Source organism: Ylistrum balloti, unplaced genomic scaffold (assembly GCF_031769215.1).
Source record: "Ylistrum balloti isolate Yb309-2 unplaced genomic scaffold, AGI_CSIRO_Ybal_v1 Utg369884, whole genome shotgun sequence".
Lineage (NCBI taxonomy): Eukaryota > Metazoa > Mollusca > Bivalvia > Pectinida > Pectinidae > Ylistrum > Ylistrum balloti.
The window spans coordinates 248,414-272,435 of record NW_026782020.1 but is presented as its reverse complement, the minus strand read 5'-3'; the positions used below and the strand labels follow the sequence as shown (position 1 = coordinate 272,435).

The 24,022-nt window shown below is 38.2% G+C and overlaps 1 protein-coding gene across 1 annotated transcript; it reads left to right on the top strand.

Moving 5' to 3' along the window:
* The first annotated feature begins 21,588 nt into the window (after positions 1-21,588).
* LOC132546335 (uncharacterized) lies at positions 21,589-23,331 on the top strand. Its single transcript, XM_060210049.1, has one exon. It carries the CDS (start codon positions 21,589-21,591, stop codon positions 23,329-23,331), a length of 1,743 nt encoding a protein of 580 aa, XP_060066032.1.
* The last annotated feature ends 691 nt before the right edge of the window (positions 23,332-24,022 follow it).

Below are 24,022 nucleotides of genomic sequence, written 5' to 3'. Positions count from 1 at the left end.
CTTACACTAAGTTGTACAAAACTGAACAGAGCAGTTATTATAGAAATTTTAACAGAAAGACCTCACTTATCTAGAATTGGCATACAAAGGAAATATCTTGATAATAGACATCTGTATTGTTTGTGTTTTGTGAAATACTTAATTGGAACACAAGAAAATTTATGGTTCTGATGACTGATAATGAAAACTTACTTTGGATCATCACTGTGATGTTAAACAGTTACTACAGGAGGTAGTTAATTATAGACATTCATTGTATCGCGGTTACTGTTGGCATGTTCTAACTAGTCATGTGATCAGTTTGATATTAACAAGTTGTGCTCTTTAAATTTTTCAAAAGTCTGAAATACCCTTTTCCTCGTTTCTCCTTACATGGAGATATTATAGACTCATAATGTGTAGGACACAGAAGTAGTGTACAAGGCCACAGAAACACTGGAGCTATAGATATTACATGACCTATGTATGGCTTCAAAATACTCTCACATGTTTGAACATGCAGGTTGTTGCAGTTTTGTAATTTGATTTCAAAACCATGAGATATTTTAGGTCAAGGTTAAATAGCAATCCCAAACATGGAAACTACTGCCTGGCAGGTGAAGGGAATGAGGGAGTCGTGACAATTACCGGTATCAATAATGCATCATGCTGCTAGTTCTGCATAGCTCAATACACAATATATTGATTGGCCGAGCCTGCCTAGCCGATTAAATAGCGTCGTAGGTGCCAAGCCAGTGCGACCAGTGGTAGGAATGAGTCATAACACTGCTCGTCAATGAATCGGACACTTGACCTTGACCTTTTAATGACCTATCATGCAGTAATCATCTCACAGAGATGATCAGGATTTAATGATAGGCTCCGAGCTTAACTATATATATTGAACTACATGATGTGGTGACTTTCCTATTTTATATAATGATTGGATAGTGGTGTTGTAGCTATATTTATCAATCGGTGTTGTTGTTTATCTATTTGACTCACTGATTGTGTCTCAGAATGATTCAAGTATTGAGAAAATATTTTTGTTTTTGAACTGAAATATATTTTTGTTGAGTTGTTGTATATGAACGTTTTGTTTTGATGGAAGTTGTTGTAATTATATCAGTTGAGTAATTAAAGAGACTGGTAATTTATAAAACTAATTTGCTAGAACCTATTGCTATATTACTTTTTCTGTAAGCCAAATGTGGGCCTCATCCCTAATTGGATTTATGTCATCATATGGCCAAATTCGGAAAATTTATAGATTGCTCCTAAAAATTTTTTCATGAAATGAAATGAATTGGCCCTTTCCTATATGAAGGGGAAAAAAGGCCCTGTGCAGTGATTTATTGATTGTATTTGGTCTGAATGATTATAAATAATGCTTTGAGATTTTAAGATTTACCACAGATTGTCCATTTTGAAAAACATTGCAGAAGAAATCTGAGTTCATGGTTAATTATAAAATAATAGTTATGGCTTATTTGGAAAGTCATGATGAAATAGAATAAATCCAACAAGATTTTCAATGTTTCAGAAAAAGTACATGTAATTTGAATTTTGAATCACCTAATGCTTCAAAGCGTTGTTAAAATGTCACATTAGAATGCAATAGAGATGCATTGTACTATTTATAAACTGCATCACACAAAACTTGAATGAAATCAATAGTGAATCAGGTCACACAAGGGACCTTCAATATCAACAGTAAATTAAATGTTGCTGATTTTGTTTCACTGAAAACAAAGTTTCATCATTGGTTTTTACATTACAGAAATTACTTTGTATTGTACATACAGTTCAGTCTGCTTGTTTTATGAATGAAATGTTTGCCAAATTCTTAAGTTTTCTGGCATTTCGTGTTGTAAAATTGACAATTGTTATAATCAAATATTTTCATATCTGAAAAAAAAAACTAAATCAGGATTATTTGTAACTAAATTTTCCTTTCTTGAACATTTTTTTACCAAATGTGACCATACTAAATATAGGATTTGTCAGATGTTCCACGTAATTATTGATTAAACATCTTTCAACATATTGAATGGTTATTAACTTCTTCAAAATTTTGCAAGAAATTAAACCTCAAAGTCCGTTTTAATTTCAAATTACCAAGTGTGTTTAAGCTCTGTTAGAATACATGCCTATGTCTTCCAATGTTATTTTGTTGTTGAACAGTGAAAACAAATTTAATATTTAATAACGAAAATTCATCCAAAATAAAACTGTATTGAAGTGAATATATTATGGCAGACTTAGCTGCGAAAGTAAAACAGATTATACAATAATCTCTCTTACATTTATAACAGTTGTTTAGCTGAATATTGATCATAACATGTCATTTTATATATTTAAACTTCAGAGGTGGTCTATAACAGGTTGCTTTTGGTAGGAACCAGCTTGTTATATATCAACAGATGATAACGTGTTGGTGATTTTTGTTGTTATATATCAACAGATGATAATGTGTTGGTGATTGTTGTTGTTTACAGGTGTTGATCTGTGACAATGACTTCGTATGATGATCTTCTTAAACAAGTTGAGAGTTTGAAAGTTGAAAACTCAACACTTCGTCAGGAACTAAATGAAAACTCTTCTCACCTCAGTCAGCTGGAGGATGAGGCGGGTAACATAAAAGATGTTCTTACACAGGTAAGACTGCCCTCACAGAGTTTAAATACCTTCTCACAGGTAGGACTGCCCTCACAGAGTTTAAATACCTTCACACAGGTAAGACTGCCCTCACAGAGTTTAAATACCTTCACACAGGTAAGAATGCCCTCACAGAGTTTAAATACCTTCACACAGGTAAGAATGCCCTCACAGAGTTTAAATACCTTCACACAGGTAAGACTGCCCTCACAGAGTTTAAATACCTTCACACAGGTAAGAATGCCCTCACAGAGTTTAAATACCTTCACACAGGTAAAACTGCCCTCACAGAGTTTAAATACCTTCACACAGGTAAGACTGCCCTCATAGAGTTTAAATACCTTCACACAGGTAGGAATGCCATCACAGAGTTTAAATACCTTCACACAGGTAAGACTGTCTTCACAGTGTTTAAATACCTTCACACAGGTAGGACAGCCCGCACACATGTTTAGATACCCAGAAACAGGTAAGACTGTCCCCTCGCAAGCTAAATTGCCCTAAAAGATTCTAACAAACATGGAACTGTTCCCTTCTGAAGGTGTAGAAACATTTATCAGACATTCAAAGATTTAGATAATCAATACTTTTGTAGAATATAAATATATGGCCACAGAATTCTAGAAAAAAAATCCTCGTAATGACTGCCAGCTTACAGTGGAGTCTAAAAAGTTAAAGAAGATAGAAATTACTCATATTGAAATCAGATGAAATCAGTAAAAGAGATGGATGTTTTTTACTGTCTGATCTTATAAGGCATAGTGTATTTATCTCTAACATTATAATACTGTGTTACCCAGGTTATATAAGGGATATCTAACATTATGATACTGTGTTACCCAGGTTATATAAGGGATATCTAACATTATGATACTGTGTTACCCAGGTTATATAAGGGATATCTAACATTATGATACTGTGTTACCCAGGTTATATAAGGGATATCTAACATTATGATACTGTGTTACCCAGGTTATATAAGGGATATCTAACATTATGATACTGTGGTGTCCAGGTTATATAAGGGATATCTAACATTATGATACTGTGTTACCCAGGTTATATAAGGGATATCTAACATTATGATACTGTGTTACCCAGGTTATATAAGGGATATCTAACATTATGATACTGTGGTGTCCAGGTTATATAAGGGATATCTAACATTATGATACTGTGATGCGCAGGTGAAGAAGCCGATGGATGAAGAGGAGATAGATGGATTTGATGAGGAGGGGATTCACATTTTTGCCCAGGGTGGGGGAGGAGAGAGCCGAGACATGGACAACAATGGTGAGTTACTGTATCTTACGGTCACAATGTCAGGGATTAGTCTAGAATATGAGTAATACTACCCATTGGTGGAAAAGTGGGAGTTTTCTGTCAATATTGAGAAAAGAGAAATTTCAGATAGCTGTTCTGATCAGCATCCAGAAGAAGGATAGAGTATAAATCTTAAGACATCAATGAATATTACATGAATAAAATGGGACAATATGGAGGTGAGAATGGTATTTCTTCTTCATGGTTTGCATAATTTGAATTGATGCTGAGTACAAATATACTAATTAGCTCTAATTTGTTTAACAGTTCTGGTGAAATTTCCTTGTTTGCAGTATATTTCCTTGGTGGGGAATCTTTTTATATTCATTTTGGAAAACATACTACGAGGGGACTGCTATACTTTTCTGGTAGTAAAACTAGATTAATCCCTGACTGAGCCATTCATCATCTTTACTGCACAGTTTATCTAACAATCTGTAAAACTTTATCATCATCAAAGTCCAAGTTAGAAGTGAATGTACAACTGTGGTTTATATTAGGATACCATTAAACTGAGGAAGATTATAGGAAGCCACAACTGGTGGCAATTGTACCCTTCACGTCCACTGATCAGTGAAATGAAAGCCTGCAGTCTTTGTAAAAGACATTCAGCCATACCAATAGGGTCATGTTTACTCTTTGCAGCTTTTTGAATGTTTACTTTCTGGGATTTAGTACTGCCCCTTAGCAAGAAATGACCCTATGACCATTGGTCAACCATGCATCCACATCTGTATTTACATTGCAGAAAATGGTCAACCATGGTCTTTGATGGTCATAATAAAAAGTCATGGTCAACCATGGTCTTTGGTGCTTAATCATAAAAAATCATAGTCAGCTGTAGTCTTTGGTGCTTAATCATAAAAAATCATGGTCAGCTGTAGTCTTTGGTGCTTAATCATAAAAATCATGGTCAACAATGCATCTACATCCATATTGCAGAAAATGGTTGACCATAGTCACAGATATTAACAATGGTTGACCATGGTCAACATTTTCTCATTAATGGTTAGTGGTCAACATTTTCTCGTTAATGGTTAGTGGTCAACATTTTCTCGTTAATGGTTAGTGGACAACATTTTCTCGTTAATGGTTAGGTGTCAACATTTTCTCGTTAATGGTTAGGTGTTAACATTTTCTCGTTAATGGTTAGTGGTCAACATTTTCTCATTAATGGTTAGTGGACAACATTTTCTCGTTAATGGTTAGGTGTCAACATTTTCTCGTTAATGGTTAGGTGTCAGCATTTTCTCGTTAATGGTTAGTGGACAATTATATTCGACCATTTGACTTGATTTTTAGTATCGTGAACTTAACATGTTTACTCTGAAAAAGGACAAAAATAAAATCTATGTCTCAGACTTTTGCTTTAAGACCGATATTTTATCTCTGTTTAAATCATAAAATGTTGTGAAACACTCATGAAGGTATATGGTATTGTTGATCCAACTTGTGATAAGCGACACACATCCACATCATTTAGAACGACCATATTTTCTAAGCCTTCAACTTGTATTGATCTTGAAAGTGTGGAGAATATTACCCAAACTTTCTATTTCATTGCACTGCTTCATAAAAATGCAAAAAAAATCAATAAAGTCTCCTGAGAATCTATACAGTAATACGGTCTGTTTTACTACACTTGTAATATCTAATCTTCATCACTGACAGTATGGACCAATTCTAGTGTGTACTGCCGGAAGGATTTTATCAGTGGAGAGAATGTTCAAATCAGACTGGTACAACATAGAAACATTAGCACTATTTTTATCTGAATAGTCGTGTCTATAGAATTGGAAAATACAACATTTCTCTAAAATTAGTGAGAAAATACCAGAAAGTATAACACTTCTTTAGAATTATTTAGAAAGATCAGTATTCCTCCTTTTACTTAGAAACAGGAGTATAGTTTACACATTATACATTCACGTAGGAAAATCCTTGGAAGTCCGTGATACAAGCCTTTAATTGATATAACTGAGGTTGTGTTCCCTTATTTAGGAGTTACAAGAAATGCTGTATATTCATTTGATTATTCATTATTGGACAATTTTGTGTTAGGAGAAACTGTCTTTGGCTGTAAAACAGATAAAAAGTTTCACCAGCAGTATTGATTGTGTCAGCTGTAGAATTCAACAATCATTGATTAGAGGTTGACTAATTGTCATGTTACAGCTGCTGACAGAGCAGAACATCACTGGTTCACCGTCAAAATAGCTGTGTCACTTAATACGGTTTCATTGTCAATTCTGAACCATTAATCAAACTATAAGAGGTAAAAGAGTGCAACAGGTGACAGGAATGTAGATATATTTATAGATTTTTATAGACAGGTGTTAGTTATAGACAGGTGGTAGTTATAAACATGTGATAGTTATAGACAGGTGATAGTTATAGACAGGTGATAGTGATAGACAGGTGATAGTGATAGACAGGTGTTGGTTATAGACAGGTGTTGGTTATAGACAGGTGATAGTTATAGACAGGTGATAGTTATAGACAGGTGTTAGTTATAGACAGGTGGTAGTTATAGACAGGTGTTAGTTATAGACAGGTGGTAGTTATAGACAGGTGTTAGTTATAGACAGGTGGTAGTTATAAACATGTGATAGTTATAGACAGGTGATAGTTATAGACAGGTGATAGTTATAGACATGTGTTGGTTATAGACAGGTGATAATTATAGACAGGTGATAGACATGTGATAGTTATAGACAGGTGGTATAGACAGGTGTTTATAGGTTATAGACATGTGATAGTTATAGACAGGTGATAGTTATAGACAGGTGATAGTTATAGACAGGTGATAGATATAGACATGTGTTGGTTATAGACAGGTGATAATTATAGACAGGTGATAGACATGTGATAGTTATAGACAGGTGGTAGTTATAGACAGGTGATAGATATAGACATGTGTTGGTTATAGACAGGTGATAATTATAGACAGGTGATAGACATGTGATAGTTATAGACAGGTGGTAGTTATAGACAGGTGGTAGTTATAGACAGGTGATAGATATAGACAGGTGTTGGTTATAGACAGGTGATAGTTATAGACAGGTGATAGTTATAGACAGGTGATAGTGATAGACAGGTGATAGTTATAGACAGGTGATAGATATAGACTGGTGTTGGTTATAGACAGGTGATAGTGATAGACAGGTGTTAGTTATAGACAGGTGATAGTTATAGACAGGTGATAGATATAGACTGGTGTTGGTTATAGACAGGTGATAGTGATAGACAGGTGTTAGTTATAGACAGGTGATAGTTATAGACAGGTGATAGTCATAGACAGGTGATAGTTATAGACAGGTGATAGATATAGACAGGTGGTAGATATAGACAGGTGTTAGTTATAGACAGGTGATAGATATAGACATGTGATAGTTATAGACAGGTGATAGTTATAGACAGGTGGTAGATATAGACAGGTGTTAGTTATAGACAGGTGTTAGTTATAGACAGGTGATAGTTATAGACAGGTGGTAGATATAGACAGGTGATAGTGATAGACAGGTGATAGTTATAGACAGGTAAGTTAGTATAAATTCAAAGCATTATATTGAATTCAGGTTTCTGCCTGTCAATATGCACTTGTATAGTTTTTTAAGAGACTATATCATCAGGATGAAATCTTATTTGCTTTCAGCATTTCTACTCTATATAACTGGAGCTGGAATTATAACAGACAGTATGTAGACTTCAATCTGTAATGTTGAACAACAGGGCAGATTTTATGTACAAGGTCATGGAATATTATGAGTAAACATCATTTCCCTGCACTTGTTAATGTAAAAAAAATAAACCCCAAAAAACCACACACACAGAGGCTGCTGTAGATCTTACCATATTTGACAGTAAAATACCAGAGCTAAGTAAATATGTTTGTAACACAAAAACACGGGCTACAGATGTTTGTCAAACATACAAAGACATACTACTGTTGAGAACGTAATTTTACTATTTCTAATTTTGTTTTGGCTACAACTTAAGAATAGACTGCTCATCTCCCAGATACTGTCTGTAACAATAATAAGCATGACTTTGATAATGTCTCTCCCAGATTTTACGACAGACTCTAAATGTTCTGATAATAGATTGCATAAATTTTACTTTCAGTTAAGGATGTTAATTACATAAAAACACCATCTTTATGTCCAAAGTCTGCGGCCATGATAGTTACCATAGATATCCTTAGACTGTGTGATCTCCTGGTTGATTTGTTATTTGTATCACTAGTTACAGTATTTTATCAAATGTTACTGTAAGTCTGTGTGCATTCAAACCAAGAATCAAAGCTGACTTTGAGAAGATCCTCAAAAGATTCTACATGAAGCCCAGCTATTGCTGTGAACAAAAAAAGTGACAATTACTGTTGAAAATGGAGATGTAATCTTACAATCATAATTACATAATCAAGTCAAACAGTTATCATTGTTAAAGTAATTTGTGACTGTACAATATAAGTACTTTCATGTGATTTAAAATTTCTAATATTGCAAGTCAAAATTATCAGATTGAAAGCAAAATGTTAATGATGAACATATTGATGGTATTGGCAGGTCCTTTTGTCCTTTTGGAAAAGATAATGATAAAAATCAGTGCATGTATTTCATTTTTTTTCCAGAGAAATAACAACCTTCATTCTTTAATTCATACTTAAAAGATAAAAAAAGGAGAAAAAAAAAGAATCTTTGTACAGAATAGTTACAAACTGTAAAAATGCTATACAGCTGATGTCATTGATATATCAAACTTTATCTTTTGAAAGTAACCAGAGTTACCTCCCTTTACCTAAATTTGTGCCTGTTCATAACAATTGCTAAGTATACCAATGCGAGATTGTGGTGAGGGTTGTCGGGTCATTACATGCATTTTGAAATTAGAAGGAGGAAAAAGTTGTATGATGCAGTTCAATGAATTGTTTGGCTCTTCTGTATCTACTAAATCATGAAAAAGTGCTTTTCACTTGTGTGTCTTTTGTACAATTTTTAATCAATTGAGGAGTAGCCTGTGCTTTGCGCACAGATTTCAGGTGGAGTCCATTTTCATCATTCAGGGAAGTCAAGTGAATGCATGCTTTAGATCAATTTTGTCTTATTCCCATTGGAGAAAAATCGGCTCAGGAACATGGAGGTTTAGTGGAGTCTATTACTACTTGTAGGGGTCATAGGTTATTACATGGTTTCTATATGGATAAGCCCATTGTTGAAATACAGGGGTGTTAATGTTTCAAAGGTATTGCATATGTTGCACACGCAGTCTTAGGAATAGTCCACTGCATTAACATGGGGGAGGTCAACTTTAGGTGTAGTCAGCGAGTTAACGCTTTGAAGACTAAAGTTTATTAGTGCAAGGTTTCTTTGAAGCTGCCTTTGTAGTTGTAAACATAAAAAAAACATGACATTGTTGTGTGATATACACATGTATATATACATAATTTATCATATTTTGATGGCTCCGTAAGATGTGAGGAAATTGATTGCATATCCTCAAATAAGTGATAGAATTGAGATAAGAATCTCTGACAGGCTGTTCAATAATGAGTGGTTGTAAAACCAGACACTTGCTAATTACCTAATTATTGTTGATGTGAATCTTCATTTTGTATATAAGTAAGAGTAATGATAATACTTAAGATGTTAGGAAATTGATTACAAGCCTGAAGTAAGTTATTGTACTTCAAGTTTGAAAATATAAAGAATTCCTGAAAGAAAGTTAAATAATGGGTTGTTCTAAAGTAAGATGCTACAGCTAATGGTAATTACCTTATTGTCGTTTATTTTTAATCTTTATTTTGGATATAAATATCAGTAATGCTAATTTTTAGATACATATACTATTTGAGTAAATAATTCCTGTAAACAGTAAAATGATATGGTGAATGTCTGCCTGGGAATTAAACTCATTATGATTTGAACCTAATCAATTCTAGAACTGTTCCTCACCAAGGTCTCAGGCTCGCCCTCGGAGCTTTTAAGACCACACCTACAGCAAGCCTCTATGTAGAGGCTAACGAACCGTCACTATATAGCTATCAAAATAAACTGGCTTTGCAATACACCATTCAGCTAAAGTCAAATCCTTCAAATCCTGCTTTTTCCCCAGTATTTGATTCAAAATATAAAACCTTGTTTCAAAACGAACCTTAGACCATTGCACCAGTGGTATTTGGATTTCCACTCTTTTACAAAACACAAATGTTGATATTGACAAATCAGTCATTTGGAACGATAGAAATTCCACCCTGGCACTTGAATTCACCTGAAGTTGACTTTTCACTTCATGCAATGGTTAAATCAGACAATGACAGTTGAACCTTTCATTCATCCTTCTCGAAATTGTAGTTAGAATATAAAACATTTCTACATTTATATACTGCTGGTTCAAAAGATAATGATAAGGTTGCTGCGGCCATGGTTACACACGATGAAACCTATGGATGCCGGCTACTGAACAACGCCTCAGTGTTCTCGACAGGAAGTGCAAGCTATCTACCTTGCCCTTGAATATATTCAAACAAAGTAATGAGAGCTGTTGTCCATTCAGACTCTCTTTCTGTTCTACAAAGTCTTAGCAATAGAAATGTCGAAAATATTTTCATTTGCAATACCTTAATACTATATCATGAATTTGCCTTTAACTTTCGTATTGCTTTTTGCTGGGTTCCTGGGCACATGGGAATACCAGGCAATGAAAAAGCAGACGTGCCACAAAGGAAGCTTTATCGCTACCAACTGTCGTTTTGAAACTTCATTTTACAGATTTCAAACCATTCATTAAACAAATTTTAACAGCTCAGAGGCAGGAGGAATGGAATATTTATACCAATAATAAATTGCACTCCATAAAACCTATCATCGGTGAATGGTCTCCATGCTGTAGAGACAACCACCGAGACAAAGCTGTCCTTGCCCGAACAGATGGGTCATACATACCTTACACATTCATATATGTTGAAATGCGAAGATAATCCTCGGTGCATAGCATGTGATGAGCCATTTACTGTCAAACAGTTTTTATTGGACTGCATTCACTCTGCCTACTCGAGAATGTTTTTAACATAACATTGCAAGTCTAAAAACCCGATGTGCCCCTTCCTCCCTCCACTTGAAAAAAAAAATGAAAAAAATGAAAGGAAAACTGAATGAAGCTACAGACTAAAGGGTTTTAAATTTGACTTGTCTAAATACGACTTCACAGCTATAAAATAAGGATGCTATTTATTTTATTCATATTTATTATGTCAACTAACTACTGATTATGCAAATTCAGTGTGACTGTCAGGGTCATTGTTTGAAGCTAATTTGTCTGTAAAGCTAACTAGTCAAGCTAACTAGTGATTCACCATCTGGTCAGATACCCTTACTTCTGTATAGTGTATAATCAGAAGGAAGGTAATGGGGACCAGCTGTGTGTACCCTGTGTCACGGTATAGACCCTCACTCAAAGTGACAGGTTAATAAAGGCGAGGTCATATAGAGGGTTTGATAACCCAACCAAAGTAGAGATAATGATAAACATAATGTTTGGTGTGTAATTTTTTTTTTACCCTGTACATGTTGCATGCAAGTCATGTTTGGCTCATCCAGTCAGTTAGACTTGCACAGGTCCCAACATTTTGTAATTCTGCAAGTTATCTCGGGTTTGTGATTGTTCCAGTTTAGAACTGTTGAGATCAGACTTGTTTTCTGATCTAAATATTCTTTAATTTAATAATTCCGGAAGTGCTTGGATTGCAAGTCATAATCTATTAGCCAGACCAGTTATCTGCAGATAGTGACGAGATCTGGTGTGATTAGATATACTCAGATCCTGATATCGTTTAAATCATTGGACCAACTGACCAACTAGTAAATGTTGAATGCAAGAAGTCCATTTCTGACACAGCATGTGTCCTAGTGAAGTATAAAAGTATTTATTATTTTGAAAAGCAAAAATATGTAGAGGCTTCCGTTTAGTACAGTTTTGGTTTTAGAATATCCATGTGTATAGGTATGTTATACAGTATATACTCCCTATCCATGGTTGTTTGTGTTTCGTTGGAAACTGAGACTACTCAGTCGAGATTATGTCCTTGTACAAGGCAGTTTATTCTTATTACTGTACACACCTTATATTGACCCTTCTCTCTCTCGTCCAGTGAGATATCTGACATCTACTGCCCATGTGACACACCTCCTGTATGTTGTTCAGTGAGATATCTGACATCTACTGCCCATGTGACACACCTCCTGTATGTTGTTCAGTGAGATATCTGACATCTACTGCCCATGTGACACACCTGTATCATGTTCAGTGAGATATCTGACATCTACTGCCCATGTGACACACCTTCTCTCTCTCGTTCAGTGAGATATCTGACATCTACTGCCCATGTGACACACCTTCTCTCCCTTGTTCAGTGAGGTATCTGACATCTTCTGCCCATGTGACACACCTTCTGTAGGTTGTTCAGTGAGATATCTGACATCTACTGCCCATGTGACACACCTGTATCATGTTCAGTGAGATATCTGACATCTACTGCCCATGTGACACACCTCCTTTATGTTGTTCAGTGAGATATCTGACATCTACTGCCCATGTGACACACCTTCTCTCTCTCGTTCAGTGAGATATCTGACATCTACTGCCCATGTGACACACCTTCTCTCCCTTGTTCAGTGAGGTATCTGACATCTTCTGCCCATGTGACACACCTTCTGTAGGTTGTTCAGTGAGATATCTGACATCTTCTGCCCATGTGACACACCTGTATGTTGTTCAGTGAGATATCTGACATCTACTGCCCATGTGACACACCTGTATCTTGTTCAGTGAGATATCTGACATCTACTGCCCATGTGACACACCTGTATCTTGTTCAATGAGATATCTGACATCTACTGCCCATGTGACACACCTGTATCTTGTTCAGTGAGATATCTGACATCTACTGCCCATGTGACACGCCTGTATCTTGTTCAGTGAGATATCTGACATCTACTGCCCATGTGACACCTACTCTCTCTCGTTCAGTGAGATATCTGACATCTACTGCCCATGTGACACACCTGTATCTTGTTCAGTGAGATATCTGACATCTACTGCCCATGTGACACACCTCCTGTATGTTGTTCAGTGAGATATCTGACATCTACTGCCCATGTGACACACCTGTATCATGTTCAGTGAGATATCTGACATCTACTGCCCATGTGACACACCTTCTCTCTCTCGTTCAGTGAGATATCTGACATCTACTGCCCATGTGACACACCTTCTCTCCCTTGTTCAGTGAGGTATCTGACATCTTCTGCCCATGTGACACACCTTCTGTAGGTTGTTCAGTGAGATACCTGACATCTTCCGCCCATGTGACACACCTGTATGTTGTTCAGTGAGATATCTGACATCTACTGCCCATGTGACACACCTGTATCTTGTTCAGTGAGATATCTGACATCTACTGCCCATGTGACACACCTGTATCTTGTTCAATGAGATATCTGACATCTACTGCCCATGTGACACACCTGTATCTTGTTCAGTGAGATATCTGACATCTACTGCCCATGTGACACACCTGTATCTTGTTCAGTGAGATATCTGACATCTACTGCCCATGTGACACACCTTCTCTCTCTCGTTCAGTGAGATATCTGACATCTACTGCCCATGTGACACACCTCCTTTATGTTGTTCAGTGAGATATCTGACATCTACTGCCCATGTGACACACCTTCTCTCTCTCGTTCAGTGAGATATCTGACATCTACTGCCCATGTGACACACCTCCTGTATGTTGTTCAGTGAGATATCTGACATCTACTGCCCATGTGACACACCTCCTGTATGTTGTTCAGTGAGATATCTGACATCTACTGCCCATGTGACACACCTGTATGTTGTTCAGTGAGATATCTGACATCTACTGCCCATGTGACACACCTGTATCTTGTTCAGTGAGATATCTGACATCTACTGCCCATGTGACACACCTTCTCTCCCTTGTTCAGTGAGGTATCTGACATCTTCTGCCCATGTGACACACCTCCTGTATGTTGTTCAGTGAAATATCTGATGTCTACTGCCCATGTGACACACCTCCTGTATGTTGTTCAGTGAGATATCTGACATCTACTGCCCATGTGACACACCTCCTGTATGTTGTTCAGTGAGATATCTGACGTCTACTGCCCATGTGACACACCTCCTGTATGTTGTTTAGTGAGATATCTGACATCTACTGCCCATGTGACACACCTGTATCATGTTCAGTGAGATATCTAACATCTACTGCCCATGTGACACACCTCCTGTATGTTGTTCAGTGAGATATCTGACATCTACTGCCCATGTGACACACCTCCTGTATGTTGTTCAGTGACACACCTCCTGTATGTTGTTCAGTGAGATATCTTCATCTCTGCCCATGTGACACACCTCCTGTATGTTGTTCAGTGAGATATCTGACATCTACTGCCCATGTGACACACCTCCTCTCTCTACTGCCCATGTGACACACCTGTATCATGTTCAGTGAGATATCTGACATCTACTGCCCATGTGACACACCTCCTGTATGTTGTTCAGTGAGATATCTGACATCTACTGCCCATGTGACACACCTGTATCATGTTCAGTGAGATATCTGACATCTACTGCCCATGTGACACACCTCCTGTATGTTGTTCAGTGAGATATCTGACATCTACTGCCCATGTGACACACCTCCTGTATGTTGTTCAGTGAGATATCTGACATCTACTGCCCATGTGACACACCTGTATCATGTTCAGTGAGAAATCTGACATCTACTGCCCATGTGACACACCTCCTGTATGTTGTTCAGTGAGATATCTGACATCTACTGCCCATGTGACACACCTGTATGTTGTTCAGTGAGAAATCTGACATCTACTGCCCATGTGACACACCTCCTGTATGTTGTTCAGTGAGATATCTGACATCTACTGCCCATGTGACACACCTCCTGTATGTTGTTCTACTGCAATGAGACTCTGACACAAATCGACACTATAGCTTGCTGTTCACTGGATGATAAACACAGCATAAGGTATAGAATAGTGAGAGCCTTACCAGTATCCTTCAGGCCTGGTCCACATGACATTCTTGGTTCTGTAATTAGAAAAATTAGGAAGACTTCTCCCAATGTAGGGATGAGTTGACACGTTTACATGTAAAAAAAAATTGACTTTAGGAAGTTAGACAGAATAAATGGCTACAAATGTGCTATACATGCACACTGTAACAGATATATTGGCAAGTGTTATTGGAGTGTGAATGTCTTTTAGAAGAGAGAAGCATTTCACATTAGTGTAAGCTAATGCTTTACTGATTGTCCTCAAAACCTTCAACATCTACTGGAGTGAAGAAAATCCATCAAGAAGTAGATTTTGTACTGATTGGTGTTTCAGGTCTCTAGAAAGTCTGGTTACAAAATCCCATTTTCTAAATGAGTCATAGTATTACTTTTAACACTTCAACAGTAAAATTTGATATTTTTAATTAGTTGAACATTTCAACAGTTGATTAAGGACAAATGGTGTCTGCACTGCTGGAGTTGAAATCTTCTCTTCCCTTGGTTTTTATTTTGGACCCTTCCATCCCACTATAAAGGTCCTATATTTGGCTGATCAAAAGGGTTGACAGGAATAAATGTCGCTTGTTCCACTGTCAGATCAGTTGCTGGTATCTAGGAGACGTATCTAGGGGACGGGATTGACTTCAGGCTAAGTATGTTCATAATCTAATTACTTTAAATTCTTTTTCTATGTTAGAATGAATCATCTTTCTGTTTCAGATTCTGACATCGTAGTGATTTCAGGTCAAGTACATTCCCTAAAAATGATAGATTGATATATTAAATCACTTAGATTCATTATCTGTCACAATTATCAAATTATAAAAATGGAATACTGACAAGGGAGATGGATAAACCCAAACCATTTTCCATTGGATTGAGAAATTGAACCCTAGTTGCTAAGGTGAAAGGCAAGAGAGTACATAATTACTGTGTTTCCATTCCATGTTTCACAATTTGTGTAGTAATACCAGGGCTCTCGATCTGCCAGATTTGGGGCCGAATTCCCAATGCAAAATAGTATCTTTTTTTCCCAATTTAGACCCCAAGTTCTCCCATTTCTAAGGAAAACACCATTATTTTTCCCAATTCTAAGGGCCCCGGGCCGCAGTCCCAAAATGGGGTGTGAGAGCCCTGAATACTGTATTTGATTCTAATAATCCCAGGCCTTGTAAATTTAAGCTTTTTCAGATTGAATGCTGTTCATTAGAATTTCCGACAAAGTTGGTCTCATTATCCTGAATGAAGTGCATCCCTTAATTGACCTTGACCTTGAGAGTTATATGTTGGATTCCTTGGCTTATTGAATGGAAAAATTAAAGTTTAAATGGTTGGGTGAAATTGAGATGTCATAGCTGTCGGCTATTTCCATAGGAAATTAATGGCTTTCATAAATTCATATTTTCCTGCATAATTTAGAAATTGACTTTACTCTTAATTAATAATTCCTTTTATGGTGTGTCAGTTATAGTTTAGAAATTGATTTTGTATGTAATTGATATTTTTCCTTTTATGGTGTGTCAAAAAGGTGATTGAAATAGAAGCATGATCAAATGTTTAGACACTCATTACAAGTTATTGCTACAGTTTAATGGTTCTTTGATGGTGACGACAGTGGAAAGAGGTAGTAGGGAGGGCGAGATTCTTAAAGCCAGTAAAATGGTTTTATCAGCAGGTTGAAGTATCTATTTCAATGTGGACTGGAATAGGAAACACCATTTCTGTTAAACATACTGTAAGTTTCTTTTATTTTCTTGAAATTCCATTAATAATGAATTGATCATGCATTTTATGTAGAGGCAGATCTTGAATGGTACAAAATGGCTTTCATTTAATTGTTATTTAGGTGTTTATGCAAATTTTATTATGGTTCAGTGTTCATTATATGTATGTATACCTTATATGGAATGGCAGCACCTGTATAGAAAGAGATCAGATATATATGTATACCTTATATGGAATGGCAGCACCTGTATAGAAAGAGATCAGATATATATATATGTATACCTTATTTGGGATGGCAGCACCTGTATAGAAAGAGATCAGATATATATATGTATACCTTATATGAGATGGGTGCACCTGTATTGAAAGAGATCAGATATATATATGTATACCTTATATGGAATGGCAGCACCTGTATAGAAAGAGATCAGATATATATATGTATACCTTATATGGGATGGGTGCACCTGTATTGAAAGAGATCAGATATATATATGTATACCTTATATGGAATGGCATCACCTGTATAGAAAGTTATATATAACTTTAGTATTGACTCTCACTCCTTTATATTATTTGATTAAACTTGATGTTGTCTGCTAAATTTAATGTCCAAATTTGTATGCCGTGTTATTAAATGTTGACAAATACTCGTCTATTCTTCAAAACACATCAAGAAAATGAATTTTCAAAAAAGAAATTTTTCTGCAAATCCCAAACAACCAGATTTTTGATAATATCTATACAGAGAAGACCAATTTCAGAACCTTTTCCACTTTCAGGTATAAATTTTGTTTAATATCCAAAGGAAATTAACAAAAGTGCTCTCCATCCAGTCACCCACCTCTAAACCTCCTGTCTGAATTCAGTTGTGTGGGATTTTCTGTATGCTTTCAGAAAGTACAAGAAAGTGTCTGTTTATACATAGGTGTTCCTTCTAGCTCTGTGTCCAATAAGTAACCTTGATGCCTGTTGGGTCCGACAAGGTGAATCTAACATTCAACAATTTACAAAGTTAATTCTGATCTTGTCTCTTCCTAAGTTAAAGAAACAGAACATGGCATTATCTTGTTTTCTCTGAGTTGTTTGTATAGCTAGAGACTGGACTGTGTGGAGATTAACTGTACCAATCTGGCGCCGATGTCATCAACACTTTTGTTGGTACCTTCTTCTTGTTTTCCAACATGTAATTTCTCTGTCAGTTTGTACATTGTGTACTGAAATAAGTGTTACCATCTGGTATCAGAGTCCCTAAATGTTGGCACTATGGTTTTGTTTCTGTAACATATCTAAGACAGGCTACAGTACAGATGAGGGGTACCATCTGCTGGCACCGTCTCACTAGCCATCTGTCTACACCTTAATATTCTGTACAATCCCTGTCAGCTATACCTGTAACAATGCTCGAACAATTTGAATGGAGTAAAACATGCCTTCCATTCCTCTGTTGTATCCCACTGCATGTGTATTGGGGGAGATGTTGAGTGTTCCACATGTATTCCTTTCTACTGTCGTCTCACAGATTCCCACAGATTCCGAGGTATTGCAGCTATTGAGACGGAAACAATACTGTATAAATTTAAGTTTAGGTCAAAATGTTTGTGATCTTCTTTTAAAATGATCAAATTAGATTCTTATCGAATTTTAAAATTTTGTGTTCGTGAAGTAAAGCGATGTCTTATAGCCACTAGTCCTTATTTCACAATCATGTTGTTGTACCGTAAAAAAGCAAAAATATCAGGAAATTATCAGGAAAGATCGTTATAACAATAACCGACATCTTTTCTATGTGTCTTCATATATAGACCAACGTTCTGTTGTGTGTGATTTAAGTGAATCATTGAGATATATGATAGATGTATACTTCAGTGTTGGTGATGGTGAAATAAGATTGTTTTACATCATTGTCCTGATCTATTACATCACTGGGTAAAATGTGTCTTCATTGTCTCCCTTGGTGCCTATATGATATCTTGATAGCTAATTGAACTTTGAACTTACATCACTGGTCCATCTGATGTACATGATGAAGTATGTGATGAAGTGATGAAGTATATGATGAAGTATGTAATGAAGTATGTGATGAAGTATGTGATGTATGTAATGAAGTATGTGATGAAGTAGGTGATGAAGTATGTGATGAAGTGATGAAGTATGTGATGGAAGTATGTGATGAAGCCTACAAAGTTGTCCATATGTAGGATTTTATTAACACTGCTGTAGTAACACATCAAGAAATAGATCCTGTCTATAAACAGCCTGACTCTGGCCGCTCAGAGGTAGAGTGAACTAGTAGTTAGCGAGAAATTCTAATTGCTGCCACTGAACAAACAAGAACATTAAAGATAAAATTAACACTTAAGTTATATTAATCTGACATGTCTCAACATACCACTGTGAATTGATCAGCTAATCATTATCATCTCTAACCAGCACTGTACAACAACTGGGACCTGGTGTATGGAGGGTCGTTTAGAAGGATATTTGTGGTACCTCTGTCTGTAGTCCCCACAATTATTGATTCTTCAGCTCAGCTGTGGATTCCATACCTTGGCAACTCATTTATTATAGAAACAAATACACTCCACACTTTTTATACGTCTGCAGGCTTTGGGAGTTTTTAAGTGAAATCTGCAAAAACACAACATTGAGTCAGCGTATAACTTGTGGCTTTTATAGGTGTGCGCTTGATTCTATTGGATTTTCTGACTTAATAATGAATCATGATAAGGTGTACGTTTAAAATGGTTTTATAAAAACCCTGAGGATAAAGTGCAATTTTAAACTGCAACAAAGTTATATTATCAGGATTGTTTAGGGTAGGCATATTGTCTGGGTTGTTCAGGGTAGTGATAATGTCTGTATTGTTCAGGATAGTGATATTGTCTGTATTGTTCAGGGTAGTGATATTGTCTGTATTGTTCAGGGTAGTGATATTGTGTGTATTGTTCAGGGTAGTGATATTGTCTGTATTGTTCAGGGTAGTGATATTGTGTGTATTGTTCAGGGTAGTGATATTGTCTGTATTGTTCAGGGCAGTGATAATGTCTGTATTGTTCAGGGTAGTGATAATGTCTGTATTGTTCAGGGTAGTGATATTGTGTGTATTGTTCAGGATAGTGATATTGTCTGTATTGTTCAGGGTAGTGATATTGTGTGTATTGTTCAGGGTAGTGATATTGTCTGTATTGTTCAGGGTAGTGATATTGTCTGTATTGTTCAGGGCAGTGATATTGTCTGTATTGTTCAGGGTAGTGATATTGTCTGTATTGTTCAGGACAGTGATATTGTCTGTATTGTTCAGGGCAGTGATATTGTCTGTATTGTTCAGGGTAGTGATATTGTCTGTATTGTTCAGGGCAGTGATATTGTCTGTATTGTTCAGGGCAGTGATAATGTCTGTATTTTTCAGGGTAGTGATATTGTCTGTATTGTTCAGGGTAGTGATATTGTCTGTATTGTTCAGGGTAGTGATATTGTGTGTATTGTTCAGGGTAGTGATAATGTCTGTATTGTTCAGGGTAGTGATATTGTCTGTATTGTTCAGGGCAGTGATATTGTGTGTATTGTTCAGGGTAGTGATAATGTCTGTATTGTTCAGGGTAGTGATATTGTCTGTATTGTTCAGGATAGTGATATTGTCTGTATTGTTCAGGACAGTGATATTGTGTGTATTGTTCAGGGCAGTGATATTGTCTGTATTGTTCATGGTAGTGATAATGTCTGTATTGTTCAGGGTAGTGATATTGTGTGTATTGTTCAGGGTAGTGATATTGTGTGTATTGTTCAGGGTAGTGATAATGTCTGTATTGTTCAGGGTAGTGATATTGTGTGTATTGTTCAGGGTAGTGATATTGTGTGTATTGTTCAGGGTAGTGATAATGTCTGTATTGTTCAGGGTAGTGATATTGTCTGTATTGTTCAGGGTAGTGATATTGTGTGTATTGTTCAGGGTAGTGATAATGTCTGTATTGTTCAGGGTAGTGATAATTTTTGTTGTTCAGGGAAGTGATATTGTCTGTATTGTTCAGGGTAGTGATAATGTCTGTATTGTTCAGGGTAGTGATATTGTGTGTATTGTTCAGGGTAGTGATATTGTCTGTATTGTTCAGGGTAGTGATAATGTCTGTGTTGTTCAGGGTAGTGATATTATCTGTATTGTTCAGGGTAGTGATAATGTCTGTGTTGTTCAGGGTAGTGATATTGTCTGTATTGTTCAGGGTAGTGATAATGTCTGTGTTGTTCAGGGTAGTGATATTGTCTGTATTGTTCAGGGTAGTGATAATTTTTGTTGTTCAGGGTAGTGATATTGTCTGTATTGTTCAGGGTAGTGATAATTTTTGTTGTTCAGGAAGTGATATTGTCTGTTGTTCAGGGTAGTGATATTGTCTGTATTGTTCAGGGTAGTGATAATTTTTGTCTGTATTGTTCAGGGAAGTGATATTGTCTGTTGTTCAGGGTATTGATATTGTCTGGTTTGAGGTTTCTTCACTTGTTGATGTTTTACTATAGATAGTTTGAGATGATTATGTAGTAGATTATAATCTCATCAGTGGAAGATTTTGATGATTTGTCAGATAATGACACTTTAGATTGCTATAAAGGCTGGTAATGTTGTGGGGTTGAACAGAGGAAGATAAACCCTTTAGATGGAATGAAGTAAACAATATATCTTTCTAACTTCTAGGAACAGTATTTTGCATTTAAGTTTTATTTGTAAAGCTAAACAGTATTGAACCCTATAAAATACTATTTTTCAGTTTTAGAATGTATCCAAATAATTGATACATTTTCTCTAAAAAGGTTAAATGTTGTTTACCCCCTCCACCCAACCTACTCCCACCCCTTCCACTGCTCCCTCCACCCCACCTACTCCCATCCCTTCCACTACCCCCTCCACCCCACCTACTCCCATCCCTTCCACTACCCCCTCCACCCCACCTACTCCCATCCCTTCCACTACCCCCTCCACCCCACCTACTCCCATCCCTTCCACTACCCCCTCCACCCCCCACCCCCTCCACCCCACCCCACCTACTCCCATCCCTTCCACTACCCCCTCCACCCCACCTACTCCCATCCCTTCCACTACCCCCTCCACCCCACCTACTCCCATCCCTTCCACTACCCCCTCCACCCCACCTACTCCCATCCCTTCCACTACCCCCTCCACCCCACCTACTCCCATCCCTTCCACTACCCCCTCCACCCCACCTACTCCCATCCCTTCCACTACCCCCTCCACCCCACCTACTCCCATCCCTTCCACTACCCCCTCCACCCCACCTACTCCCATCCCTTCCACTACCCCCTCCACCCCACCTCTCCCACCCTTCCACTACCCCCTCCACCCCACCTACTCCCATCCCTTCCACTACCCCCTCCACCCCACCTACTCCCATCCCTTCCACCCCCTATCCCTTCCCCACCTACTCCCTCCCTTCCACTACCCCCTCCACCCCACCTACTCCCATCCCTTCCACTACCCCCTCCCCCACCTACTCCCATCCCACTACCCCTCCACCCCACCTCCACCCCACCTCTCCATCCCTTCCACTCCACCCCACCCTCCCACCCTTCCACTACCCCCTCCACCCCACCTACTCCCATCCCTTCCACTACCCCCTCCACCCCACCTACTCCCATCCCTTCCACTACCCCCTCCACCCCACCTACTCCCACCCCTTCCACTACCCCCTCCACCCCACCTACTCCCATCCCTTCCACTACCCCCTCCACCCCACCTACTCCCATCCCTTCCACTACCCCCTCCACCCCACCTACTCCCATCCCTTCCACTACCCCCTCCACCCCACCTACTCCCATCCCTTCCACCACCCCTTCCACCACCCCCTCCAATACCCCCTCCACCACCCCCTCCACCCCACCTACTCCCATCCCTTCCACTACCCCCTCCACCCCACCTACTCCCATCCCTTCCACCACCCCCTCCACCCCCCACCTACTCCCACCCCTTCCACCCCCCTCCACCCCACCTCTCCCATCCCTTCCACTCCCCCTCCCCCCCACCTACTCCCACCCCTTCCACTACCCCCCCCTCCACCCCACCTACTCCCACCCCCCCACCTTCCACTACCCCCTCCACCCCACCTACTCCCATCCCTTCCACTACCCCCTCCACCCCACCTACTCCCATCCCTTCCACTACCCCCTCCACCCCACCTACTCCCATCTCTTCTACCACCCCCTCCACCCAACCTACTCCCACCCCTTCCACTACCCCCTCCACCCCACCTACTCCCATCCCTTCCACTACCCCCTCCACCCCACCTACTCCCATCCCTTCCACTACCCCCTCCACCCCACCTACTCCCATCCCTTCCACTACCCCCTCCACCCCCTCCCCCTTCCACTACCCCCTCCACCCCACCTACTCCCATCCCTTCCACTACCCCCTCCACCCCACATACTCCCATCCCTTCCACTACCCCCTCCACCCCACCTACTCCCATCCCTTCCACCACCACCCTCTCCACCACACCTACCCCCACCCCACCCTAAAATCACATTCACATGTAATTAAAAAATAAACACAGTAGAGTCATATCTAACTCATTCATCATAAAATGGGCTGTAGCTTCTAGGTTTTATAAGAAGATTATTGAATTGTCACTGTACATAGCAGAAGTCAATCAAATACATATAACTCTATGATCTAAAGATCTGTCTGATATTACCATGGTAACAGATTTATTTGTAGATTTTACCACTGATGTTGATATATCACTGAGGTTGATATATCACTGAGGTATCACTGAGGTTGATATTATCACTGAGGTTGATATATCACTGAGGTTGATATTATCACTGAGGTTTATATCACTGAGGTTGATATATCACTGAGGTTGATATATCACTGAGGTTGATATATCACTGAGGTTGATATTATCACTGAGGTCGATATATCACTGAGGTATCACTGAGGTTGATATTATCACTGAGGTTGATATTATCACTGAGGTTGATATTATCACTGAGGTTGATATATCACTGAGGTTGATATATCACTGAGGTTGATATATCACTGAGGTTGATATTATCACTGAGGTTGATATATCACTGAGGTTGATATATCACTGAGGTTGATATATCACTGAGGTTGATATTATCACTGAGGTTGATATATCACTGAGGTTGATTGATATTATCACTGAGGTTGATATATCACTGAGGTTGATATATCACTGAGGTTGATATATCACTGAGGTTGATATTATCACT

Excerpts from the sequence above, each read along its gene's own strand:
- LOC132546335 (XM_060210049.1), top strand. The coding sequence starts at position 21,589 with ATGTTGTTTACCCCCTCCACCCAACCTACTCCCACCCCTTCCACTGCT.